General features: G+C 47.4%; 3 protein-coding genes across 5 annotated transcripts; 1 reads left to right on the top strand and 2 right to left on the bottom strand.

Annotated features, from left to right (window-relative positions):
* Positions 1 to 4,547: 4,547 nt before the first annotated feature.
* On the bottom strand, positions 4,548 to 11,874 carry LOC130196769 (nucleus accumbens-associated protein 2-like). Its single transcript, XM_056419107.1, has 8 exons — positions 10,418 to 11,874; positions 8,951 to 9,621; positions 8,122 to 8,327; positions 7,649 to 7,908; positions 7,228 to 7,404; positions 6,066 to 6,171; positions 5,671 to 5,768; positions 4,548 to 5,471 (listed from the first exon to the last, which is right to left on the bottom strand). Exons 2-8 carry the CDS (start codon positions 9,374 to 9,376, stop codon positions 4,948 to 4,950), a joined length of 1,797 nt encoding a protein of 598 aa, XP_056275082.1. The 5' UTR covers positions 9,377 to 9,621; positions 10,418 to 11,874; the 3' UTR covers positions 4,548 to 4,947.
* A 6,543-nt stretch (positions 11,875 to 18,417) lies between these two features.
* qsox2 (quiescin Q6 sulfhydryl oxidase 2) lies at positions 18,418 to 23,375 on the bottom strand. Its single transcript, XM_056419099.1, has 12 exons — positions 22,597 to 23,375; positions 21,870 to 21,970; positions 21,541 to 21,589; positions 21,317 to 21,422; positions 21,112 to 21,202; positions 20,879 to 21,024; positions 20,576 to 20,719; positions 20,372 to 20,501; positions 20,119 to 20,241; positions 19,856 to 20,006; positions 19,589 to 19,777; positions 18,418 to 19,414 (listed from the first exon to the last, which is right to left on the bottom strand). The coding sequence occupies exons 1-12, from the start codon at positions 22,829 to 22,831 to the stop codon at positions 18,858 to 18,860; spliced, it is 2,022 nt and encodes a 673-aa protein (XP_056275074.1). The 5' UTR covers positions 22,832 to 23,375; the 3' UTR covers positions 18,418 to 18,857.
* A 441-nt stretch (positions 23,376 to 23,816) lies between these two features.
* Positions 23,817 to 27,426, top strand: cfap77 (cilia and flagella associated protein 77). 3 transcript variants are annotated; one of them, XM_056419141.1, is made up of 7 exons: positions 23,817 to 23,894; positions 24,655 to 24,730; positions 25,139 to 25,241; positions 25,896 to 26,139; positions 26,206 to 26,311; positions 26,571 to 26,690; positions 27,271 to 27,426. In XM_056419141.1, the coding sequence occupies exons 2-7, from the start codon at positions 24,668 to 24,670 to the stop codon at positions 27,376 to 27,378; spliced, it is 744 nt and encodes a 247-aa protein (XP_056275116.1). In that variant the 5' UTR covers positions 23,817 to 23,894; positions 24,655 to 24,667; the 3' UTR covers positions 27,379 to 27,426. The 3 variants fall into 3 exon arrangements, with proteins under 3 accessions (XP_056275116.1, XP_056275114.1, XP_056275115.1); XM_056419139.1 differs by having other exon boundaries at positions 26,571 to 27,426; XM_056419140.1 differs by having other exon boundaries at positions 23,873 to 23,894; positions 24,661 to 24,730; positions 26,571 to 27,426.
* Positions 27,427 to 27,693: the final 267 nt, after the last annotated feature.

The following is a 27,693-nucleotide window of genomic DNA, read 5'->3' on the forward strand; positions in this document are numbered from 1 at the left end:
TGAGGGCATGAGCGGCTCATTGTGATTGTGTCTCTCTTGTATGCATGTTCTGCATTTGTTTACCATGTCGTTTATCTGCTGACCAAGTCCCGGCCACCACACAGCCTGGCGTGCGCGCGCTTTACATTTCACGACACCTTGGTGTCCTTCATGCAGCTTGGCTAGCACGTCGTTCCGCAGTGTTGCAGGTATTACCAGCCGTGAGTCTTTGAGGAGCAAACCGTCTTCCACTGTGAGTGTGGCTCGCTCTAGCCAGTAGTTTTTCAGCACTGATTCCTGTTTGACATGCGCTGGCCATCCTTCTCTGCACAGCGTCATGACCCGTGAGCAGACACTGTCAGCTTTGAGCTGCTCTTTCAGATTTCCTATGTATGAGGGGCTGGCAGGCAGATTTTCCATGATACAGTCCACATATATGTTTGTGCTCTCCATCAGTTCGTTTTCATCTGGGGACATGCTCGCTTTCACAGGCGAGCGTGACAGTGTGTCTGCTGTCCAGAGTGACTTCCCTGGCACATGTATGATTGAATACGAGTAGCGCATGAGCCTCATTCTGAAGCGCTAAATTCTTGGCGGCAGAAGATCAAGTGCTTGGGCTCCAAGTAGGCTGAGAAGAGGCTTATGGTCGGTCTCCAGGATGAAATGCTTTCCCAGGAGGAAATCCCGGAACCGTTCACAGGCCCATGTGAGGCCTAGAGCCTCCTTTTCAACTTGTGCATAGCGTTGTTCAGTTGGAGAGAGTGACCGCGATGCATAAGCCACAGGACACCATTCACCGTCCACCTTCTGGAGAATAACGCCTCCCAAGCCATACGAAGATGCATCGGCTGATACTTTAGTGTCCCTGTTTGGGTCATACATGGCCAGCACTGGAGGAGAAGCAAGTGCCTCCTTCAGCTCCTTAAACGCCATTGCCTGGTCCGTGCCCCACACCCAGCAGTTCTTTTTCGAGAGGAGGTCGCGGAGTGCTTTGTCCTTTTCGGCCAGCTGAGGAATGAATTTTCCCAGCTGGTTGACCATGCCGAGAAAACTCCTCATCTCACTCACATTTGTGGGCTCCTTCATCTCCGTGATAGCCTCCGTCTTCTTCGGATCGGGCCGGATGCCCGTGACTGAGATGATGTGGCCCAAAAAGGCCATCTCGCTCTTGGAGATGTCACACTTTTCCACATTCAGAGTGATGCCTGCTTTCTCCACTCTTTGTAGCACAGCATGGAGTCGAGTGTCATGCTCATCTTGGTCCCGTCCCCACACTAGTAAGTCATCGATGTGGCAGACCACACCCTCCAACCCCTCTATGACTTCCGCCATCATGCACTGAAAGTGTTCGGGTGCTGAGTTGATGCCGAAGGGAAGGCGGTTAAAATGGAACCGCCCGAAGGGTGTTATGTATGTGGTGTACATGACTGTCTCTTCGGCTAAGGGGATCTGCCAGAACCCCATGTTAACATCCAATTTACTGCACACTTTTGCTCGCAAGCATTCCGAGGGACTGATCCACAGACGGCAGAATGTACTTTTCACGGCACACATACTCATTCAGGCCAGTATAATCCACACACAGTCTCAGACGTGTACTGTTTTTCTTTGGTACAACCACCATACCGGCACACCAGTCTGTTGGCTCCTCCACGCGGCTGATGACGCCCAGCTTTTCCATTCGCTGGAGCTCTTCCTTGACTTTCCCCACCAGCGGCAGTGGAATTCTCCTAGGGGTTTTCAGTGAGAAAGGCACAGCATTTGGTTGAAGATTTATGTGATATGCCCGTTTCACCTCACCTAGCCCACTGCACAGTCTAGGGTACGTCGCCTTGAGAGTGTTCAAATCTATGCTGGCAACACGTTTGAGCACGCCAAGGGCTGTAATGGCTGGAAATCCGAGCAAGGGCGTGCTCAGATTTTTGACCACGTAAACCTTCTGCATGGTCTCAGCATGCAGTCTGGCGAATCCTGACACCTCCAGCGGCATCCGTCCCGGACCAAGCAAAGGTCTCTCTTTCTGGAGAACAGGCTGCTGTGTGCCGGAAAATATGCGGTTCATATCAGTCTGTGACACAGCAGTGACATCCGCTCCGGTGTCGAGTTTGAACCTGATTGTGGTGTTCCTTATTCCTATGTTAGCGGTCCATGCAGCTTTGTCGGACGTCACAGAACCCAGGAAGAAACTTTCATCCTCCTCCTCCGTCTCAATACCGTCCACGTTTTCGCCTGCACGACAAGTGTCCTTTCTTTCCACATGAATGACACTTTGCATCGTTGGCAGGGCACTCATGTCGAGGGTGAGGTGAGCCACCACATTTGTAGCACTGGGAGCTATGTGTATATTTACTCTGGCTCCTGAAGTGTGTCTTCGCTCCATCACTTTTGTATGTGTTAAACGTGGGCTTCTCTTTTTGCTTTCTGCTTTCAAACACTCTATCCACAGTGGCTGCATCCATCTGCACTACACTACTGGCATCACTCCTCAGTGTGTTTTGTTGCTTTCTTATCTCCTCTGATTGTCTTGCCATGTTAAGCGCTTTTTCCAGGTCTAAATCCTTCTCCATCTGCATGCGTTCGGAGAGCCTTGCATCAGCCAATCCCACTACAATCCTATCTCTGATTAGCTCGTCATGCAATGTCCCATAATTGCAGTGTTCCGCTAATGCGTGTAAGGCAGTTACAAAAACGTCCACTGTTTCATTTGCCTCCTGTTTGCGCATGTTAAAACGCGCGCGCTCATATACAATGTTCTTTCTAACAATGAAGACTCAAATCCGTCTCTCACTTTTGCGTATACTTGCTGGTCTGGAGCGTTTAGTTTTAAGCCTCTCAAGACGTCATCTGCGTCATCTCCCATGCAGCAGGGCTCTCAAGTGTCACACATTGAGCGTGAGACTCACGCATTTCGGTCTTAAGTCACGCACTCCCGCCACACATCGTATTTCTCATGCTGAAAAAAACTCTCGGCTATTTAATGTTTTAATGTGCGCCCTCACCGTGGAGGAATCAAGCGCTCCCCTGGAGTTCTGATGTGAGGAGCCACTTATCAGCCAATCAAAAAAAAGAAATGGGCTACACAATAGCCAATCAGAAAAAACCCTGTATCTGTTGTATCTGGGTGAGATTTAATCCAGCAACCAATGACAATAAAGCATCCTGGAATTGCGCGCGACTGACTGATTTCCGTCTGGGGGGGGGGGGGGGGGCTGATGGAAATGTCACGCTTGCCTGTCTTCAAAACTTGAGAGCCCTGCATAAGAATATACACTTTTATTAATCCCCAAGGGGAAATTAGTTCTCTGCATTTAACCCATCCTTAGTTATTAAGGAGCAGTGGGCTGCGGTGAAGTGCCCGGGAAGCAACTGGGGGTTCAGTGCCTTGCTCAAGGACACTTCGACTTGTAACTAATGGGGAGAGCAGGGATCGAACCCACAATGCAGTATATCACGGTGTTCACCTGGTTGACTTCGGAGCTTGCTGACAGGTTGCTTGCCTGACGGAATCTCTCAAATCTCCGAATCCATTTTGTCCAGTCGTTCGGCTTGGAAAAATCAAAGGGCTCCGGCGGCTGGATGTTAAACGTAGCGCTGGGTGTGTTAGCCGCCATGCTGACGTTAGCTGCCTCCCCGTCCTGCTCGTTATCACTCATCAAACTTCACCGAACTCTTCTTCCGAACTTTGACCGACGTCCCTACAGTAGTACAACTGTTACATATCCTGCTTTAGCTACACAGCACTTCTGACACCATGTCGAGTTCGCTTAGTAATGCGCGTGAGACAAACTGTACTAAATTGACATGTTTATTCCCCAGCTCACTCCGTATCTGACCCTCGCCCCACACATTCACTCCCTCATCCTATTGGTCCACAGCCTACCAACATAGGGCTTCCTATTGGATAAACATACATGTCAATCAACTGTTATGCGTAACATTGAACAATACCACATTATTGATCAGATCAATTGAGAACTTGAGAAAAACAAGAACAAAAACATTCAGTCAAATAAAATTAATTGAGATTTGTGTTGATTCTTATTTTTATTGACCTCCCCTTGCCACGTATTACACATTTCCACATCTTCTTTCAGCGGAGTATCTACACATGAATGATGAAGTTATCATAATTACACCATAATCAAATCCACAAGGAACAGATACTCTACATATTTATGAGTGAAAACGTGTCTGTAGGAGCTATTTATCTGATGTTAGTTATTTAGTTCTATCATGTAGTATTGTTTAATTATTCTAGTGGTTTGCTTATCACCCCCTGGTGCTCAGGAGAGAGAATGCAGCTGTAACACATGGAGCATAGACTTCTATACAACCAGAGGAGTCGCCCCTGGTGGTCAGGAGAGATAATGCAGCTTTAATTCATGAAGTTTTGTAAAGTCCTTCAAGTCTTCTTCAATACAGCATGATGGTCATTTAGGTCCATTTATTATGGTCAAACAGAACCTAAAGCAGGGGATGCTTTAGGGCGGGGCTACAAAGTGATTGACAGATCTCCACATTTTGAAATGCTTCTGTTCAGATCTAACAGAAAACCCAGAAACAGCAGATTGATTATCAAGAAGCTTTATTGTCATTAGCATCATCATCACCATCATCATCTTCATCATCATCACCATCATCATCACCATCATCATCACCATCATCTTGATCATCACCATCATTATCATCATCTTCATCAGTGTGCTGGACTGCAGGAGGCTGTTTACATGCAGCTGACCAGAGGACAGAAAGGTATGTTGCACAGTGGGAAGACAGGTGGACAGGAAGTGAGATAGGGGGACAGACACACAGGAAGTGAGGTAGGGGGACAGAAACACAGGAAGTGAGGTAGAGGGACAGAAACACAGGAAGTGAGGTAGGGGGACAGACAGTCTGTCTCAGGTAGTGAAAGACAGACAGGTAGCTATTGTGTTATTTACATACAGGTAGGCATATGCAATAGAAAGCTTATTGGCTGTCTTCCAGAGGCTCCACCCCCCTTTCTTCTCTGTCCACCAATTCCCTGTGAGAAGTGGCGGGCTCTGCAGGCTGAGGGGAGGAGGAGGAGGAGGAAGAAGAGGCAGAGGAAGAGAGGGGGAGTTCTGGGGGTAGTTCAGTCTGTAGCCTCCCTTCCCCACATGCTTCCTCCTCCTCCTGACGCCCAGCTGCTCCTCCTCCCACACGGGGAGGCAGGATGGTCGCCGCCTCCTTCTCCAGTCGCTCGCCGTACAGCGAGGCCTCCAGGCCGAGGTAGGAGGCGCTGAGCTGCCGCAGGTCCAGCTCAAAGGGCTGCAGCGCGGCTTCTCCTCCTGCTCCTCCTCCTCCCCTCTTAGCTCTGCGGGTGTGAGAGGAGGTGGGGAGGCTGTCGTGGAGGAGAGACTGAATCTTGGGGAGCCAACGTTTGCGGACTCTTCGGGCGTTGGTGCACATGTCCGCTGCGATGACGTTCATCTCACTCTCCTTGAAGTTAGGAGCAAAGTTCTGACAGTAGACTGAGGGGGAGGGGGAGGGGGGGAAGGAGGATGAAGAGGAAGAGAAATGTCTCAATATTTCCCAAATAGTGTAAAAATAATTGTGTGTGTGTGTGTGTGTCTTTGTGTGCATGTGTGTGTGTGTGTGCGCTTGTGTGCTTGTGTGTGTGTGTGTGTATCTGTGTGTGTGTGTCTGTGTGTGCGCGTGTGTGTGTCTTACGTTTCACAGTGTTTAACACTCGGTTTTCCAGAGGTTTTCTGCTCGGATCATTGGTGGAGGAGCGGATCCCCGTCCCACAGCTATTGGCCAGAGTGTTTCTATGGAAACCAAAACATCCCAATCAGCACATACATTGAGCTTTAGACCCTCCCCTTCCCCCCCACAGAACCATTATGTAAAACAGGATGTGAAGGAAACTGAGGGTTCAGGGTGGACCTCCACGTGAACAGGGTCAAGGGTGGACCTCCAGAGGAGGGGGAGCATTAGCAGGGCAAAGGAGGCCATGTCCAGGCCATGGGCTGACCCCCACCAACAGGCCAACAGGGTATATAGAACCCCACCAACAGTGTCCCACTGCTCCCAGTCTTTATACTAACAAGAAGTGATCAGCTCACCTGTCGAAGAAGGTAGCCAACAGTCTCCTGAGCAGCACCTTGTGTTTGACCCCAGCACACAGGTGGCAGTTCATCAGCTGCCCTCGTGTCATGAACACACCTGAACCTGCACACACAGCATTACAACATGGTTCACTACCTGGTGCACCATCTTCAGCCGGACAGGTGCTTAGTGTCCTACCCATGGACGGATTAAGAAACCACGGGCCCCTGGGCCTGGACGTGTCAAGGCCCCCCCCCCCCCCACCCGAAAAAGAAAAAGAAAAAAATCCAATTAAAAAATATATATATATATATTTTTTTACATCGCTAACAAAACAGTCCGTATGGAACAACGATACCGGAGCTGAGCAGACAACATAACGCGAATTATATGACTATGACATGAATGACTTCAGCCTAGCATATACCAGCTATGGCACATCGTGTCATATCATCATATCAATACAAAGTTAATAACAGCTACTTCACGCAGAGGCTCTGGATTAGGGGCCCCCTGAGCTCATGGGCCCCTGGTGCCGGTAGGCTCGTTCGGTAATCCATCCCTCAGTAGGACTATTGGGGCCCTGTTACTGACATGAATGACTTAAGCCTAGCATATACCGGCTACGGCGCATCGTGTCATATCATCATATTCATATCAATACAATGTTAATAACAGCGACGTCACGCGAGGAGGCTCAGGCCCAGGGGCCCCCTGAGCTCACGGGCCCCTGAGCTCATGGGCCCCCTGAGCTCACGGGCCCCCTGAACTCACGGGCCCCTGGGCTCACGGGCCCCTGAGCTCATGGGCCCCCTGAGCTCACGGGCCCCCTGAACTCACGGGCCCCCTGAGCTCACGGGCCCCCTGAGCTCATGGGCCCCTGGGCTCACGGGCCCCTGAGCTCATGGGCCCCCTGAGCTCATGGTCCCCTGGTGCCGGTAGGCTCGTTCGGTAATCCATCCCTCAGTAGGACTATTGGGGCCCTGTTACTGACATGAATGACTTAAGCCCAGCATATACCGGCTACGGCGCATCGTGTCATATCATCATATTCATATCAATACAATGTTAATCACAGCGACGTCACGCACGGAGGCTCAGGCCCAGGGGCCCCCTGAGCTCATGGGCCCCTGGGCCTGGGCCCGGTAGGCCCGTTGGTTAATCCATCCCTGGTCCTACCTGCCACCAGCTCCACCTTCTCTCCCGGGTCTCCCTCGGTGTAGAGCGACGGGTGGCAGCGATACCCGATCTGACTGATCAGGCTGGCGGGGAGCGCCATGTTGTCCCGACCAACCAGCACGCAGGGCCTCCGCTCGTTAGCCGGCGGGAGGGAAACCATCTCCATCTTCTCTTGGACTGGACCAACGAGAAGCAACGAGAAGGGATGTGTCACACAACCAGGACCACAACATAAAACAGAGATATGGGGAACTGTGAGTGGGTGAACCGGGATGTCCAGAAGCATCTGGCTCATTGGTCGAAGGACTTTGGTGACGCTCATGAAGGAAAACCTGAAGGACGTTTAGAGCTGAGGAACTAGACTATACATGTAGTTTTTAGACTATAACACATCAATGGATCGTACCATCATGTAACTTACTGTAGGGGTTTCCGGGATGTCCGTAGATGTGTTGGTAGAGTCCGGGCTGGACGGTGTTTCCGTAGTAGTCCTCCTCTAACTCCTCCTCCGTAGTGGGGTGAGAGGGAGGGGAGTCTGTGGGAAGGCTCGAGCCTCCTGGACTGGAGCGCTCCCCGTTGGCCAGCAGGTAGGACTGCAGCCCTGGAACCAAACCGCCACCTGTACCCAGGTAGCACACAGCACTGCTCCTGGTGACCTGAAAGTCCCCCGAAGGTTCCCCTCTGAGGACAGAACAAACAAGACCAGATGGACCAGGCAGAGACCACACAGCAGAACGTATTCATTATACCAAAGGCAAGGAACATGGACGATTCTGTAGGGTGCTCTACGGTGCTCTATGGTTCTGTACGGTGCTGTAGGGTTCTCTGAGGTTCTCTATGGTTCTTCACAGTTCTCTACAGTGCTGTATGGTGCATGTGTATACTTCTCCCCACCTAGCCTCCTCTCCTCTTCTTGCTCCTCTTCTGTTCTCCTCAGCAGGAGGTGTGTCGGCTCTCTCCTGTTTGATCCTGCTCACAGCCAGCAGCAGCTCCTCCGGGCTTGGGGCCGGCTGGTCTGGACTGGACTCCTGCAGGTGGGGGGTGCTGTTCTGCTGGACCATCGGCACGTCGAAGCCCCCAAGCTCGTCTGCTGAGGTAGTCTGTTTATAAAAAGATTAACCAGCTAATAAAGGTTAAAAGAGAGGAGGAGGAAACAAAACACCAGCCGAGACACTAGTTGGGGTGGTCAGAGAAAGTTCCGGCCAATCAGCAGCCTCAGTTTTAAAGTGCGTCCAGCTGCAGTTCCTGCAGTTCCTACAGTGCAGTTCCTACAGTGCCCACCAGATGCTGCTGTTATCAAACTCTAACAAGACCAGTACAGAGAGGAGTCCTCTATCAGCACTAAGGTCTAACAAGACCAGTACAGATATGAGTCATAACCCTGTCATATTCTGTCTCTGTTGTGTTTTCTAAATCCTGACTGAAACTGACTACTTTCTCTGGATCCAGAATGGCTTCTTCAGGAGAGGTTTACTTACAGCTACTTTGAAGGAATGTGGTACATGAACTGTTAGCAAAGACACATTGACAATATCTAACAGAAAGGTGCACATTAAAGGAGAACCATCTTTAAGCAGCCTCATCGAGACTCTATGTGGTCTACCTGGAATGTGGTCTATTTGTGGTCTACCTGGATTGTGGTCTGTATGTGGTCTACCTGGATTGCGGTCTACGTGTGGTCTATCTGTGACACAGGTACATGGACACAGGTGGACACACCCACCTGTGAGTCGCAGCAGAGAGGCGAGCAGGACGAAGAGGCCTTCATCATCATCAGCTCCATGCCACGCTCCACGATGTTCTGGATCTGCAGGTACCCGGCGGTGTACATGAGGACCAGCTGCTCGCTGGCAGCCATGCTGAGGCGACCCGTGTAGCAGAACGACAGGATCTGCTGGAAGCACATCGGCGTCACCGAGGACGGCAGCTCGAACACCGACGCAGAGGACGAGGAGTCGCCGGCGGAACTGAAGAGGTCCCTGAAATAGAGTGAGGAGGCGGCGAGGACGGCCCGGTGAGCCTTGAAGGCCTGACCCTGCACCAGGACGGACACGTCGCAGTAGTGACCCAGCAGCCGCTGCTCGTTCAGGCTCCCCAGCACACTGCTGCCGAAGTCCGGGATCTCCACCTGCAGCAGCCCCTCTGACATGGTGGACGGTCTGGAGGAGGGCGGGACAGGAAATGAAGGAGGAGGCGGTCCAGAGCGCTCAAGTGTCGGGGATCCTGTAGATATAACCTCCAGAACGCTTCAGATGCATGTTGTTATGGAGGAGCAATGAGGTCAGAGGTCAGAGCAGGCCGTGGGGAGGGCGGGGGGGGGGGGTTCTCAGGTCAAAGGTGTTGAGATGAGCAGATGGAGACTGTAGACCATCAGGTCAGAGACACCTGAAACACCTGAAACACAAGGAGGTTAGTGTTCATCTATATATATATATATATACATAGATGTATATATACACACATATATACATATATGTACATTTATACACGTTTTATATATGTCACCAGACAAAGTGAAACAATATTCCAGAATTCAACATGTCTTCAGGTGCGTCTGGAACAAACATGACTCATCGAGCCACCGGGACATCCTTTTCATTATCCGGTCTTATGTAGTTATATCATGGAGACACTTTTCATTCATTCCATCTCCTCTTTGATCTCACAAGTCTCCATCCTGATTGGTTCAAATGTGTCACTACAAGATTAAATATATCCGGAGCAGCTTTCAACAGCTCTGACCTCTGACCTTACCAAAGTTACATTCTTTCAATTGTTGATCAGATAAGAAGTTGACTTCCTGATCCGAATACAGTCTCTCACTCCCAAAGACTACTGAAGATATCTAAAGACCTCCAAAGACCCCTTCATCCTGCCCCCTGGGCTCGGCATTCTACCTCCTTGGCCTTGCTGGGGCCCCCCCTCCTCTCTACCTCCTTCTGTCTCATGGATCATGGAGGTGTGGATCGTGGACCATGTCTACTACTCAATATTCATAATGTCTGTCATATTCATTGTTTATGTAACTCTGTTCATCTGGTCACATGGCATCTATTGTTTATCTGGTCACACAACATCTATTGTTCATCTGGTCACATGACATATATTGTTCATCTGGTCACATGACATATAGTCTTCTGTCCATCCTGGAGAGGGATCCTCCTCTGTTGCTCTCCTGAAGGGTTCTTACCTTTTTTTTACCCTGAAAGGGATTTGGGGAGTTTTTCCTGATCCGATGAGGTCCCAGGTGTGACGGTTCCCCAGCCTGTTTACTTGTCTGTCTCCTGCACCCAACAGGTAATTGGAGGTGTGGAATCAGCCCTTACAGATACCAGAACTACTCGGTTGGTAGTGAAGCAGCTCGGCCGATCAGGCTCAGAGTTAGGGTGCATTGGAGTGCTTCGTCAGACAGTAAAGTCCCTCTTACTGCATAGAGCCGGGTAGAGATTGAAGAGGGTTTGCAATGAACTGATGTTAGACCACTAAGAGGTCCCTTAGCTGCCTGATCCAGGAGCTGGAAAGAACCTCCGAAAAACTTGATTGAGTATGTCAACAATTTCAGACCCAACTGGTGAGCTAACGCTGCAGAATCTGATGATTCATGAGGTCCTCTGTTGCTTTCTACCACTGACAAATGTTACTGGACCGGACGGACCGGAACCGGAAGTGATCACACGGGAAGTACTGACACAAACATGGAAATCATATTGCTATTAATTAAGTCTTGAAATTAATACAACAATTAAACGAAATAGAAAAGGCCTTAAAGCCAACACACCTGACCGATGTGAGGTCACATAGGCCAGCGACTGCGTTCTGCTGGTCCCTGAGCAGAACTAGATCTCCAGTCTGAAGGTTTCACCTGTCTGTGTTGAAGGAAGGTAAGTATTCAGGGAGGCAAGCCAGTTGACTATCTGCACCCTGTTGTTGAGCAGAACCTGACGTGGTTCTTTAAGGTTTGTTTCGTCTCTGTAGACGTTTGTGTCCATTATCTTGAAGAAGAAAACGTCTTCTCTGATGGAGCCAGTTGGTTATCATGTTGGGTTGAACAGTCTCAACCAGCATCCTCTCTGTTGTCTCATCGGGCCGGTTGAGGTTCTGCTGTTTCTGCTAGACCTGCATGAGGTTTGTGCAGGTTGAAGAACTGAATAACGTCGATTGTACTAGACACCCCTCTCCTCTTACTACCCAGGTCCAAAGGGGCGTCACGTGGTCCGCTGACTTGGTGCCTGACCTTTTGCACCTGAATGACTTCTCTTCCGGGGAGCAGGAGTATCTCCTCTGGATCTAGGAGGTGCTAGGCAAAGGAGATGGATGTCGGAAGGTTTTCAGCAAGGAGATGGATGTAGAAGGTGCTCATCAAGGAGATGGATGTTAGAAGGTTTTCATCAAGGAGATGGATGTAGGAGGTGCTCATCAAGGAGATGGATGTAGGAGGAGCTCAGCAAGGAGATGGATGTTAGAAGGTTTTCAGCAAGGAGATGGATGTAGGAGGAGCTTAGCAAGGAGATGGATGTAGGAGGAGCTCAGCAAGGAGATGGATGTTAGAAGGTTTTCAGCAAGGAGATGGATGTAGGAGGAGCTTAGCAAGGAGATGGATGTAGGAGGTGCTCAGCAAGGAGATGGATGTAGGAGGAGCTTAGCAAGGAGATGGATATAGGAGGTGCTCAGCAAGGAGATGGATATAAGAGGTGCTCAGCAAGGAGATGGATATAAGAGGTGCTCATCAAGGAGATGGATGTAGGAGGTGCTCATCAAGAAGATGGATGTAGGAGGAGCTTAGCAAGGAGATGGATGTAGTAGGTGCTCAGCAAGGAGACGGATGTAGGAGGTGCTCATCAAGAAGATGGATGTAGGAGGAGCTTAGCAAGGAGATGGATGTAGGAGGTGCTCAGCAAGGAGATGGATGTAGGAGGTGCTCAGGAAGGAGATGGATGTAGGATGTGCACATGTTCAGAAGTATGTTTCTACGGTGACAGAGCACCACTTCATCACTTTAACACTTTAACACGTTAAAAATTTCACCATTTTACCAAGTAGAGGTTCAGCAGAGTAGAGATGTTATATAGTAGTCTAGTCCAGAAGGGTACAGTACAGTCCAGTAGAGCTAAGTTTAGTCCAGTATACTAGAGTTCAGTAGAGTAGAGTCCAGTTGAGTACAGTCCAGCAGAGTCCAGTAGTCTGTTAGATGCCAGTATAAAACAAGTTCAGTAGAGTCCAGTACATTAAAGTATAGTTAAGTCCAGTCCAGTAGAGTCCAGTATAGTACAGTCCAGTAGAGTACATTAAAGTCCAGTACATTAATGTCCAATACAGTAGAGTCCACTACATTAAAGTCCAGTACAGTATAGTACAGTAGAGTACAGTACATTAAAGTCCAGTAGAGTCCAGTACATTAATGTCCAATACAGTAGAGTCCACTAAATTAAAGTCCAGTACAGTAGAGTCCAATACAGCACAGTAGAGTCCAATACAATAGAGTCCAGTACAGTAGAGTGTAGTAGAGTCCAGTACAGTAGATCCCAATACAGCATAATTCAGTACAGCCTAGACCAGTACAGCAGAGACCAGCATTATTGTTGTTTACCGTGCAGAAAACAGTTTCAGACACACACACACAGACTATTAGAGGAAGTCAGACAGACAGGTAGACAGACAGACAGTTAGAGGATGACAGACCGACAGGTAGACAGGCAGTTCTTCACCTCCTCTCTGCTCCTCTTCCTCCTCAGCTTCTCCTCCATGCAGCAGGATGGCTGGGAGGTTTTCTTCTTCTCCTGCGCTAAGTCAACCCATCGTCTGGTGTGACACAGGAGGGGGGGGGGGGGGCAGACAGGAGGAGGAGGAGGGGGAGGAGTCATCTGAGGACAGAGAGGGAGCTAATGCGTCTAACTGCCCTGCAGAGGACGAGAGAGAGAGAGAGAGAGAGAGAGAGAGAGAGAGAGAGAGAGAGAGAGAGAGAGCGAGAGAGAGAGAGAGACATGCATCTTCTGCTGCTATCGACTGCAAGGTTGAATATTAATACAGACACTTCAACATCAGTGTGTCTGTGCATGTGTGTCTGTGTGTTTGTGTGCGTGTGTATGTGTCTGTGTGTGTGTGTGTGTGTGTCTGTGTGTATGTGTGTGTGGCATGACTGGGCCAAATGTAGCTACAGCTCTGCATTGCAGTGCTGAGGCTGAGTTGGCATGCCAAGTACAAAGTGTGCATACTGCAACACACAGACACACAGACACACACACACACACATGCACACACATGCACACACACACACAGAGACACACACACATACACACACACACCTATTTGCAGCCTCAGCTTCCTTCAGCGCATACAGTTAAGTTAGAATAGTTTCTAACAGGAGATTCAGCTTCAGTCTCTGTAAACTCGTCCAAAAGAAAGGGGTGTGGGGGGGGGGGGGGGGCTGAGGCTAAATAATGACCAGTACAGTAGAAGAGCAGCAGCTGTGTGTGTGATGTCAGGACTTCCTGTCTGGTGGGTGGTGCAGACCTCCGTCACCTCCACCTGGTCACAGGTAAATGTTCTGAGCTTATTATGCTAATGAGGTGGGCGGGGCAGAGGTAAACGACACGTCTGTCTGTCAGAGTGAAATAATAAAAGGATGATGATGTTATTAATACTTTGTTATTACCATGCTAGCATTAGCTCGTGCTAACACAAGTTAATGCTAGCATGGTAACACGCTAAGCCTTTTCGAGACCTCATAGTCCTCTGGAGCCTCAAGGTGGACCTGACTCAGACCTCTGGAGCCTCAAGGTGGACCTGACTCATAGACCTCTGGAGCCTCAAGGTGGACCACCTGACTCATAGTCCACCTCTTGAGCCTCAGGGTGGACCACCTGACTCATAGACCTCTGGAGCCTCAAGGTGGACCACATGACTCATAGTCCACCTCTTGAGCCTCATGGTGGACCACCTGACTCATAGACCTCTGGAGCCTCAAGGTGGACCACCTGACTCATAGTCCACCTCTGGAGCCTCAAGGTGGACCACCTGACTCATAGACCTCTGGAGCCTCAAGGTGGACCACCTGACTCATAGTCCACCTCTGGAGCCTCAAGGTGGACCTGACTCATAGACCTCTTGAGCCTCATGGTGGACCTGACTCATAGACCTCTGGAGCCTCAAGGTGGACCTGACTCATAGACCTCTTGAGCCTCATGGTGGACCTGACTCATAGACCTCTGGAGCCTCATGGTGGACCTGACTCATAGACCTCTGGAGCCTCATGGTGGACCTGATTCATAGACCTCTGGAGCCTCAAGGTGGACCTGACTCATAGACCTCTGGAGCCTCATGGTGGACCTGACTCATAGACCTCTGGAGCCTCAAGGTGGACCTGACTCATAGACCTCTGGAGCCTCAAGGTGGACCTGACTCATAGACCTCTGGAGCCTCATGGTGGACCTGACTCATAGACCTCTTGAGCCTCATGGTGGACCTAAAGCTGTGACACCAGATCAGATGAAGTCTATTGAAGTTTCTGTTCCCTGAAGCTGAGTCCAAACCGACCACCAGCAGTGACTCGCTACACATAGAGGGTTTAGCTGGTCTGGATCCAGTCCTTTCATTGAAGGTCAGTTCACAGTGAGACCTCCTTGTTGTATTTAGTGTCTCTGTGGAAGTTATCCTTGAAACCATGGACTAGTCCTCTGAAACCTCATGAGTACACAATCAAACTATAGGAGAGGCCTCTTCAAAGAGTCTGCTCCTTGGGACCTGGTTTTATCTGGACCTGGTTCAATTTTCAATTCAGTTTATTTTGTATAGCCCTACATCACAAATTACACATTTGTGTCTGTACACATACGACATCCCTGACCTTTGACCTCACATCGGATCATGAACAACTCTTAAGAAATACAAAAAAAGGGAAGAACCCTTCAGGAGAGCAACAGAGGAGGATCCCTCTCCAGGATGGACAGAAGAATAGATGTTCTGGAATCATTAGGGACTACAGTTGATATTTAGCCTTCGCTAAGACTCACACCGTTACCCCTGGGTTGATTAATGTGTATGGTCCCTGTTCAAATAAATAAATGAAATGGAATGAAAATTACAGAGTTACAACACATTCAATGAATATGACAGAGTGTATGAATAGTTCGTCGTAGGCATGGAGCACGATCCAGACCTCCATGATCCATCAGGCAGATGGAGGTAGAGAGGAGTGGGCGGGGCATCAGCAGGGCCTATGGACCCTATGAGACGTGAAGTCACAAGGACTCCGGGGAGGAAGCAGAGTTAATAATGTGTGATGGAGAGATGAAAATCCATCCGTAAGGAGAGAGAGAAGAGGAGCTCAGTGTATCCTAAAGCGTCCCCCAGCAGCCTATAAGCCTATAACAGCATCTCTAGGGGCTGGACCAGGTGAACCTGATTCAATATGCCAATATGGTACCACAAGCTCTCTAGTGGGGCAATATGGTACTACAAGCTCCTTGAGATATGAAGTTCTGCCTTAAAGAACTCAAGTGCCATCCCATAATTCCTTATGGTAAAAGTACATTAATGATAAACTGACCTCTCCTAAACTTGAGGACCACAGCAGACCTGGTTTCAGGCCTGAAGCTTTAGTCTGGTTTTGCGGGTAACCTGCAGTAAACTTGTGTCAGTGAGCTGCAACTTGATTTATTCAGATGGATTATTTACATCTCAGGAAACAGAGTGGAAAGCAGAACGGTAAGTTATATATATATATATATATATATATATATATACACACATATATATATATACACATATACACACATATATACATACACACACAAACACACATATATTAATATATATATATGTATAATATAAACGATATATAAGATTAAAATCAAACCGTTATTGCACATCAATAATAATCTGATCGTATTTCATGAATTATTGAAGCAATACAAACTAAAGCATATTAAATGTTTCACTGGTTCTTGTGAAAATGAAAATAAATTTAAAAAAGTTGTTTTCAATAGTTTTTTCTTTTCAAGTTTTAATTTGAGAATTTCCCATTTCAGTTTTTAAAAAAAATCTTTTTAACATTTTATCAGATACAATTTTCACAACATTTTAAAATTCTTTTTAATTTCGAGTAAAAAGCTCTTTCATGAAATAAAAGATTCAGGAACTATTTCAAAGATGACTCGATGACCTTTGAACCCGTCACAGGACATCATCAGCCGACTGATGACATCACTAGATGTGTGTCTTTAGAAATCGCTTAAGATACTTAAAAGTCTAAGAACTGCATAGAAAAATCTAATTAACCCATTTTCTAAGATAAGTTGTCTAATTAGTTGGAATGCTTCAGCAGTCCAACTCTTGTTCTTGTCTTCTTTATTAAACTTCTTTATATTATTATTCTATTTATTCCGTACCTTTTTTGTCCCTCTTCTAGTCCTTCATATATTCAGCTATTTAAACCATTCAAATATTAAAATATTCAGCTTCTTCAGGAATAGAGGGGAATGACTTTTCGTATTTCAAATGTTTCAAATTTTTGTATATTTAAATACTTTTATGTTATTTTTAGTTCATCAGATTCTATGGAAAAAATCTTCAACTTTAAAAAGCTTACAGTATCTTCAAATTTTCAGCAAATTCAGCAATTTATTAATTTTCTTATGGAATAAATAATGAATGGGATCCAATGGGGGAAATCTTCAAATCCGCTTAAACCTTAAAAGCTTACAATATCGGCATAAATTCAGCTAAAGAAACAATACCACCTTTAAAATGTTGACAGAAGTGTTCGCTATAACTTTATAATTCATCTTCTTTTGATAGCTTAGTTATTTAACTGTTCCAATTTTAGTTGTATGTGTTTTTCCGCTCCTTCTGGAGTTTTCAATGGGTGTGTGGGGAAGTCTCGAGCTGTGACGTCATCGCTAGAGGGGACAGCTGCGTCAGGAGCAAGCGGAAATTAATTTTGTATATCGTCACTACGTCACAATTATTACTCTTTAGGCATTCTTTTTTGATAAAGTAGTAGAGAATCTTGTGCTTGTCGTAGACATGTGACTATGGAATCCAACAGTTTCCCCGATTTTTCTAGAGAAGCCTTAACGAGGGGAGAAGTCCGGCTTTCTCCTCAGAAAGCTGTCCCCTCTAGCGATGACGTCACAGCTCTAGACTTCCCCACACACACCCATTGAAAACCTGACGACATTTTAACTTTTTTTAAGGAAACAGGAACATTTTCTGAACTGCGATTAAACTCTCATTTCTAAACCTAAAAAATATTTAAGGACATGTAAACGTTCACAAAAGCCTTGAGCATCTCCTAATGTAGTCAACTTCAGGATCAGATTTATGGTTCTCTGTCAAATCCAAAGGTTTTGACAGGCTGCTTTCATCAGATTCTGAGCTGTCTGTCTCTGTCACACAGGTGTTTCACGTTAGGCTAATCAGTGGCGGATCTCACACACACTCTTGTTTATCATACATTTTGAACCCCCCCCCCCCCCCCCCACACACACACAGACTAACGTTTGTGTGGCCGCGTGCGCGCGTCTATATATGGAGAGATATTAGAAGAGCACCAGCATTAGAGTTTCTCAGGTCTCATTTAACCCACAAAAATAACAAACATATCGGCGCGTTCGGCTCAATCACTCCTCCCTATTGATTCTACCATTTTGGTGATTTGATCATGTTTTTCTTGACAGGGTTTAACAAATGCTTTTGTAGAAAATCCACTCAGTTTAGATCTCGTCTATCCTTCACCCTGGATTCTCCCTCTCTTTTTTCATTTATTTTTCTCCTGTCTCTCAATTTATTTAGTTATTTTTCTCTCTTGTTCTCATGTCTGACGTTTCCCCCTCTCTCTCATTTCTTGGTTTGTGATTCATATCTTTGAATATTTAGAAGTTAAAGTGTTACTTATCTTTTCCAGTTATACATTTCCACCCAATATGTTTGTGCTTCAACATTTTCAGCAGGAAATTTCCCTTTTTGATATGTTCAGATGTTTAAGCTATGTTCAGCCTATTTTATCAGTTGGCAGCTATTTTAAGCTATGTTCAGCTTTCAATTTTTTTTATTTCAGCTAAATTCAGACATTTTCAGCTATTTTTAGTTATTCATTTCATATTTCAGCTATTTTCAAACATTTTTAGCAATTTAGTTTTTCAGCTTCAAGCTTTCAAATGTTTAGCATTCCAACACATTTTCAGCAGGAAATGCATTTTCTAGTTCTTTAATAACTTAAGAACAAAACTAAAATCAACCAATCAGACACACACACAGGAGGAGGAGGGGCCTGAGAGGACAGTTGAGTAGTCTGTCGTCAGCACGTTCAACATTTGGCACGAAGTGAACTCAGCAGAACCGGTCTGGTCCAGTCCAGTCCCATTCCGCTAACTGGCAATCATTTCCCTCTTGTCGGGGGTCGACAAGGTCACAAGGTCAGCTGGTACATGGTCAGCTGGTCTGGTAGACGTCAGCTGGTCTGGTAGACGTCACATGGTCTGGCCATCCAAACCAGGTTTCTAAAATCCGAAATACAGCACGTCAGGGTCCTTGAGTGGTTCTTTAAAGCTGTTAAGGTGTGAAAGACCAGAGCAGGACCAGAAGAGACCTGATCTAGACCTGATCCAAGTCAGACCCGGTCTGGGTCCCGGTCAGACGTGGAGGCGAGATTGCCGGAGTTTCCACCTCCTGGATCGGACTTTAAAGAAGAAGAAGAGGAGCATGAGGAAGAGGCAGGAGCAGACGTACAGCACCACACACAGACTCATGTCCACGCTGTTGAAACCCAGACCCAGAATCCAAACGCCGCCTCCTCCTGCTCCTCCTCCTGCTCCTCCTACTGCTTCTCCTCCTCCTCCTTCCCTCAGACCCTCCCCTTTCCCCACCCCACTGAGAGCCTGGTGTCCGGGTCGGGGCTCCAGCTGCTCTTTAGGTTTCTTCTCTGGCTCCTTTTTCTCTCCTCCTTGGTGCTCCTCCTGTGGCTGACTGGTCTGTACAGGACCAGGACCAGGGGGAGGTGCAGGGAGTCGAAGGGGGGTCAGGGAGTATTTGGGGGAGATGTTGGAGGTGCCGTAGTGTTGTCTGAAGAAGAGGATGACGCTGTTGTGGTTCCAGACGTGGACGCCATTTTTCTCCTCGTGGCAGGAGGCGCAGAGGTAGGGGCTCGGCCACGGAGCTTTAGGGAAGAGGGGGTCGTCACTCAGAGACCCTGAGGAGGAAGATATGTGTTCATTTATGTCATCATCATCATCATGGATGAACCAGAGCTGAGGGCCTGAACTCCTGTACCCTACCCTCCACGACATGACTCACTCCTTATGTAAAGCATATTTGAGAGTCTAGAGCGCTGTATGAAATCAAAGTATTATTATTATCCTTGTACCAGCCAGCCTGTCGTTCACCAGGTTGTGTTGGTTCCACAACCAGAGAATCTGCTCCTCTGGGTTCTGGACGTTCTTCACACCGTCAGCAGCCGCCTGTTCAAAGTGGCGACCGCACTCCTCGCAGCCGAAGAACATCCTGATGTAGCGCCGCATCACCTGCAGCACCGGGGCCGCCTCGCCCTCCAGGCCTAGGTCACACAGACAGCATCTCAACAACAAGAAGTCACACGGTGTGTGTGTGTGTGTGTGTGTGTGCATCTGTGTACCTGTGCTCTCCAGCGCAGTGGGCATGGCGTCATGCTGCACAGTCAGGACGTGGAACAGAGTCCATAGGGAACATGGGTAACCTCTAAGCCCCGCCCTGCTGCCCTGGCAACCAACCCAACGAAGCTCCGCCCCTAGGAACACACCTGAGATCTGGACAGGAAACAGGAAGTCAGCTCTTGTTCTGCTCGAGTGTGTGTGCATGCGTAAGTGTGTGTGTGTGTGTGTGTCTGTGTGTGTATGTTTGTGTGTGTGTGTCTCTGACCCTCATCTTGTTGTCCACCAGGTCCAGGACGGCCTGGTAGGGGATTCGTGGAAGAGGCAGACTGAGCAACCAATCAGAGAGCGTCTCCATCAGCTTCACCGCGGAGCCTCCACCTGGATACAACTGACAGGTGGAGAGACTCACATTCTGACCCACATGGCTGGTGCATTGTGGGTAATGTTAAGACTGAAGTGAATAACCAACGAGGACATTCGGACCAGAATCAGTAATAAATAGGAAAAACAGTCAATACCTTCGCGACCAAAGTAACGAAGTCCTTAAAGACCTGTAGCTCCTCCCCCTCCAGGGTGTTGTGGGTAGCCAGCTCCACCCTCAGCAGGTAGTGGAGAGCTGACTCCAGGTCAGCCGCGTACACCTTAGACCTGCAGGCACAAACCGGTTTACTGGAGGTCCCCAGACCAGCTGGTCTGCCCGGGACCCAGACCGGGTCTCTTACCTGTCAAAGTCTCTCCAGGGGTCGCTGCTCTGCTTCTCCGTCACCATGGCGACGCTACTGCTGCTGCTGCTAGACCTCGAACTGCGATGGACTGATGGTAACGTCCTCAAGAAGGAGGAGAAGAAGAACCGCAAGCGCTTCTCCCTGGAGGAGAGAGGGAGAGTAGAGAGTGTGTAAGTGTCTGTGTGTGTATCTGTGTGTGTGTATCTGTGTGTGTGTGAGAGTGTGAGTGAGTCTGTGTGTGTGTGTGTGTGTGTATGAGTCTATGTGAGTGTGTGTATACGTGTGCGTGTGTGTACTCACACGTGCAGGTATGTGTGTGTTGCGTTGGGGTGCAGCAGGTAAACTGAGGGAAAGCGTGTGATCTTCAGAGCGTCCAGCAGAGGGCGCTCAGAGCTCAGAGCTCTCTTCACCTCCACTCCAGAGTACTGCAGCAGGTCCAGGATCACCTGAGAGACAGACAGGTAGAGATAGACTGGTAGAGACAGACAGGAAGGGTGAGATAGACGGTAGGGTGAGACAGGTAGGTGAGCTACCTCTCGGCCTACGTAGGAGTCCGGTTCCTCCATGATGATGGCGGTGTAGTGGTCTGACCTCTGACCCAGCAACGGGAGCAGCTCCTCAGAACTAGAACCACAGAACCACCAGATCAGGACTAGACACTCATTCTGGATCTGTCGGTCAGGTTCTGGTACCCGTCTGGTCTCAGTACCTCTATGTGGTCTCAGTAGGTCTCAGTACCTGTAGGGTCTCAGTGGGGGACAGAGGTCTGGCCATTCCACCTTGGTGTGGTTCTGCAGGATGTCCACCATCAACTGTCTCACTGACTGGACCTCTCTGTCTGCACCTAGAGAGAGAGACCGGTAGAAAGAGAGAGAGACAGAGAGCGAGGCATAGAGAGGTAGAGGTCAGCGTGGAGCAGCAGACAGGTAGCTGTCTGTGTGATGAAGGAGAACCTGTCTCACCGCTGTAGGACGTTCCTCTGTCCGTGTGAGGACTGTGAGCATGGAAGTACTGAGGAAAGAGTACATCATTATGTTCTACTACATCATTATGTACTACTACATCAGTATGTACTACTACATCGTGATGTAGTACTAGAGTACAGAATAATACAAATATTATCAAGTACGATAATACAGTATAAATTGAACATTAGTACACATACTAGTACATAAACGAGTACACATACTAGTACACGTACTGCACAGCAGTAGTACACAGTACTAGTACACAGTAGTAGTACGCGTACACAGTAGTAGTACACAGTACTAGTAAAAGTACACAGTAGTACCTTGAACGTCGGGTAGAACTTGATGTTGAATTCTTTACAGACGTCAAAGTTTTCTTCCTGAGCGCAATCCAGAACCCCGACATGGAGAACCAGCTGCCAGTCTGTAGAGTACACATTATATATATATATATATATATATATATATGTTATCAATAAAAAACGTATTTTTAATAACCTTAAATCACACAAACTAGCCTTTCTTAACTTCCAGGAAGATATTTCAAAATAAAAGTTTAGATTTACTTTGAAAAAGTTTAAGTGTGACATAAGAAGAAGAAGATCACGTTGTTCATTTTTTTGTGAATAAACAGTCATTCGCCAACAGCAGTTACAACCAGTTGAAACCAGTTCTTATTAGTTCATTTAATTACTGAATAAAAGCGTATCGTGGTCGTTGCTATGATACCACGTGTACTAGTCCACCTGAGAGACACACACACACACCCTTTAATGAGCTAAATTAGCAGCACTAATGGATCCTTAATGACGTCATGATTGGTGTTTAACAGATTAATTTGTGTTCTTTTTAAACTTCATTGAACCTTCAATAATCTGCTTTAAATCGCTCAAGCGACGCGAACCCCCAAAGAACCGGGTCCGGTCCGGTCTGGCTGTCCGGAGCGGTCACCGGACCGGTGTGGCAGTCAAGACCGGTCACCGGACCGGTCCCGGACCAGGGTCACACCGGGCGGTGCTGTACCAGAGTCGGTCGTTCGTAGTCCAGTACCTGTGACGTCGCGCGCCAGAGCCCTCCACGTGCTGGAGTACTGGATGCAGTGTCCGCACCAGGACGAGTAGAACTGGACCAGCCATGCCGAGGTAGAGTTCCCCACGGCGGGCTTCAGGCTGCCGCTGCCCAGGATCACCAGCGGGTCCTCCTCCGTGTACAGCCGGGCCGCAGAGCCCTGACACCCGGGCACGAGCCACAGGACGACTGCCGCCTGGAACCAGAACCGGAGCATCCCTGCCGAACCAACCGGCGAGTTCGGGGGGGGATAGCGGGGAGCCGCACCGACAGCGGGCCGTCAGGGAGCGGGAGAGTCCGGGCCCGCGAGGAGCGGAGAGACGCGGTCCGACATGAGAGCGGAGACGTGTGTTTAGAGCGCTTTGAGGACAGACGTCTCACTCTGCACGGAAACAGAGAACCGAAACGGGTTTTGAACAGCCTGATGTGATACCAGATCAAAACATTGAAACGATATCGATGAAGCTGATCAATATGTAAACACAAACACTCAGTGAACAGCAACGTGTTGTGACCCGCTCGGTGTGGGTCGCTGTCGGAGCGGGATTTCCTGAAGAGGAAAAAACTTAACAAAAGACGATCTTTCTCAAACTGAGGCTGCGCGTGGACTGACCAAACGACTGTGCTACGTTCAGGGGTACTCGGAGATCTGCCGACTACTTCCGGAAAAGCTCCTTTCACAAATATACGATCACCGCTAAGATTACAGAACTAATCTTCACCATTTCATACAGTCTAGATGTTTAATTTAAACGAGGAAGCAGAAAGTATAGAGTGTTTGATCATTTGAGTTCTGGATGAATAAATATTGTTTAAAAATAATCGGAATATCAAAGTGTGTAAAAACCTCATGATACATTTATTCTTATTTATTATATTAAATCCTAATAGTTATCCCAACACAATGTGTTATTATTAGTAATATTTGTAGTAGTATACTTATTTATGTTTGTATATATTTATTGTATTTTTGGACATAAGTAACGAGATAAGATTATATGTTACTTTATTCATATCAGGGGACATTTCTTAAAGCAGCAAACATGTGTACAAATATACAATGAAATAAAATAACAGGATATATTACATTAAATAATTGAAATAATAAAATAGAATATATTCCCCTGCTAGCCGGTTGGTTCAGGCGCTCCTTCAGCCGGAAGTGAAGACTTCTCACTGTTCAACTTTCACGTGATACTTCCGGTTGTCGGCGGTCGCTATAGCAACGTATCAGCTCGACGCCCGGGGACGCAGGAAAATAGCTGATCAGCTCTTCATCGGTAAGTAGCGATTACTGACGCGTTCATCATCATCATCATCATCAGAGTGAATATAAGTTTGAAGATTTAATTAACCTAACAAATCTATATTAAGAAATAAACAAATGTTTATTTATTATGAAACTTTATTTCTTATTTTCAAATTTGAATGTGTTTATGAATATGGAGACGTTTGTTTTCTAGTTATGATTTATTGTCACTCTTCATCATCATGCTTCACTCTTTATTATCATGCTTCACACTTCATCATCACTCTACATCGTCATGCGTTACTCTTTATTATCATGCTTCACTCTTCATCATCACTCTTCATCGTCATGCTTCACTCTTTATTATCATTTTTCACTCTTCATCATCACTCTTCATCATCATGCTTTATTCTTTATTATCATGCTTCACTCTTCATCATCATGCTTCACTCTTTATTATCATGCTTCACTCTTCATCATCATGCTTCACTATTCATCATCACTCTTCATCGCCATGCTTCACTCTTTATTATCATGCTCTACTCTTCATCATCACTCTTCATCGTCATGCTTTACTCTTTATTATCATGCTTCACTCTTCATCGTCATGCTTCACTCTTTATTATCATTTTTCACTCTTCATCATCACTCTTCATCATCATGCTTTTCTCTTTATTATCATGCTTCACTCTTCATCATCATGTTTCATCATTATGCTTCACTCTTCATCATCACTCTTTATCATCATGCTTCACTCTTCATCATCACTCTTCTTCACTCTTCCTCATCAGCCACAGAGGAAGCATGTCCTCCCCGAGAGTAGGCGTGGTCAGAGACTCCATGTTGACCAATCCGCTGCTCATCAAGGTAAACGAGAAATTAATAAATCATTCCAGCTTTTATTGTGAAGGAGCTGCACGACTTTTATTTTGGAAGTCTGCAGTTAATCTGTCTGAATGTATTTAACGGAAGATATTTATCACAATAAAGTCCCCGGACACGAGGGTTTAAAATATGACCGCAACTAAATAAATAAAAGGGAAAATTAAAGAGGAAAGAAAATGAATAGGATAATTTATACAAAGATAAATAAATAAAGAAGCAAAGAAAAACAGAAATGTATAAATGTTTACATTTATTTTAAATATTAGGGATTAATACATTTAAGGAAGTATTACTTCATTAATAGAGCTTCAACCCTTCATAAGATAATGTAAACATTGTAAATATGCTGGTGTATAGTCATAATGATGGAAGGGTCCTTGCTGTGAGCAGGCAGCCCTGGGGCAGACCCGGTCCGGAGGTCGGTCACTTCCTGGTCCAGAGTTCACTTTTGGAATCAGCAGCGGCTCCATTGGAGATGGAGGTGTGGCCGAGGGTAAGCCCCGCCCACAGTGACTCAACACACATGCATTACAATGTAACAAAAGCATCTAACATGTAGGCTTGATATCTACCATCAACATGTAGCATGTACCATTAGCATGTAGCACGTAGGCTTGATAGCTACCATTAGCATGTCGTATTACAATGTAGAATTAGCATATAGGCTTTGTTACACCTACCATTAGCATGTAGCATGTAGCATGTAGCACAGATACAAGACCTCACGAGTCCCATACAATAAAATGGTTTATGTGGTTTGATTAGAAGATAAATGTAAACCTCTGATGTGTGTGTGTGTGTGTGTGTGAGTGTGTGTGTGCGTGTGTGTGTGAGTGAGTGTGTGTGAGTGTGTGTGTGAGGTTCAGCAGTGGTCAGCTGTCAAAGTGTATTTGCTTGAAGGAAACATGCCTTCAGGCAACTATCACCGCTGTCACTCACTCACACACACACACTCACACACACACACACACACACACACACTCTCTCACACATACACACACGCACACACACTCACACACTAAAACACACACACACTAGAGTCCAATCTAAACCTGGAGCAGTCTCCTGCAGGGGGCTGCTGGGTGTTGTAGTCTGAGTCTCCTGAGGGATGCTGGGAGTTGTAGTTTGAGAGCCTGTGTCTCCTCAGCTCTGTCCAGCTGGAAGGTCCAGTCCAGGCGAGGAGACTCTGCTCCCCATCGGCCGCTCGTTCCAGACTTCGTGTCTCTGAACCGGGACGCGGTGAAGTCCGGTTTGGTGACGTCCAAAGAGCTGAGTCAGTACCGGGCTCAGAGAGGCGGGGACAGGAGAGAGAACCCCGCCCCTTCACGCCGAGAGGGCGTGGCTGTGCAGCACCCGGCGGTGCCCGACATCACGTTTGGAATCACAGCCAGGTCAGAAACCCCACTGAGCTGATGATTGATTATTGATTGGCGGTGACTGATCAATCCGTCCCTCAGGCCGTCGTCTCCGCTGGCTGACCTCCTGTCCCATGAGTACGCTCGCCGATGGACTGACGAGCAGCTGCGCAGCAATCGAACCAGCAACCACAAGCAGCTGCACACGGTGAGTCTATGATGATGTCATCACCCCGTGGGGAACGTGTGATGTCATCACCCCGTGGGGAACGTGTGATGTCATCACCCCGTGGGGAACGTGTGATGTCATCACCCCGTGGGGAACGTGTGATGTCATCACCCCGTGGGGAACGTGTGATGTCATCACCCCGTGGGGAACGTGTGATGTCATCACCCCGTGGGGAACGTGTGATGTCATCACCCCGTGGGGAACGTGTGATGTCATCACCCCGTGTGTGTGTTGGCAGATGAAAGCAGGAAGTATTCCTGACACGAGGAGCAGTCTGCTGAGGAGGAGCAGAACTCTTCCTGTCACACAAACACTGCTCACTGTGCCGCGCGTCAACCAGTTAACTCTACCTGTTCAGGTACTCTGTTCTCTACATGTTCAGGTACTCTGTTCTCTACATGTTCAGGTACTCTGTTCTCTACATGTTCAGGTACTCTGTTCTCTACATGTTCAGGTACTCTGTTCTCTACATGTTCAGGTACTCTGTTCTCTACCCATTCAGGTACTCTGTTCTCTACCTGTTCAGGTACTCTGTTCTCTACATGTTCAGGTACTCTGTTCTCTACCCATTCAGGTACTCTGTTCTCTACCTGTTCAGGTACTCTGTTCTCTACATGTTCAGGTACTCTGTTCTCTACATGTTCAGGTACTCTGTTCTCTACATGTTCAGGTACTCTGTTCTCTACATGTTCAGGTACTCTGTTCTCTACCTGTTCAGGTACTTTGTTCTCTACCCATTCAGGTACTCTGTTCTCTACCTGTTCAGGTACTCTGTTCTCTACATGTTCAGGTACTCTGTTCTCTACCTGTTCAGGTACTCTGTTCTCTACATGTTCAGGTACTCTGTTCTCTACCTGTTCAGGTACTCTGTTCTCTACCTGTTCAGGTACTCTGTTGTTCTATCACAGCAACAAACAGACCTCCTCTCTCCTCCTCAGGTCGCTCCATCTCTGGACACCTTCAGGAACCACGAGTCCAGGAGAGGCGTTCAAGGGCCACCAGCTAGTCTCTCTATCCAGGAGAGGCGTTCAGGGTCAGGGACGTAGAGTCTGGATTGACCTGAGGAGGAACACAAATAAAAAAGGAAAAGATTCCTCAGTGTGTAGTTCTTCCATCATTTCTGGCTCCTCTTGATGGAACCGCAGCTCTGGTTCTGGTCAAAGGACTCTCCTCTTCTGGTTTATTGTTTTTTGTTCATTTCATTTGAACTCTTTTGTAGATAAAGTTGTTTTAGATTCATTGAAACAATAATCAGGTCTAAATAGGAAGCTGGTACTGGAGAATAAACTCACAAAGACAACACACACACACACACACACACAGAACCCCTCTCTCTCTCTCTCGCTCTCTCTCTCTCGCTC

The sequence above is a fragment of the Pseudoliparis swirei genome, chromosome 7, assembly GCF_029220125.1.
Source record: "Pseudoliparis swirei isolate HS2019 ecotype Mariana Trench chromosome 7, NWPU_hadal_v1, whole genome shotgun sequence".
Lineage (NCBI taxonomy): Eukaryota > Metazoa > Chordata > Actinopteri > Perciformes > Liparidae > Pseudoliparis > Pseudoliparis swirei.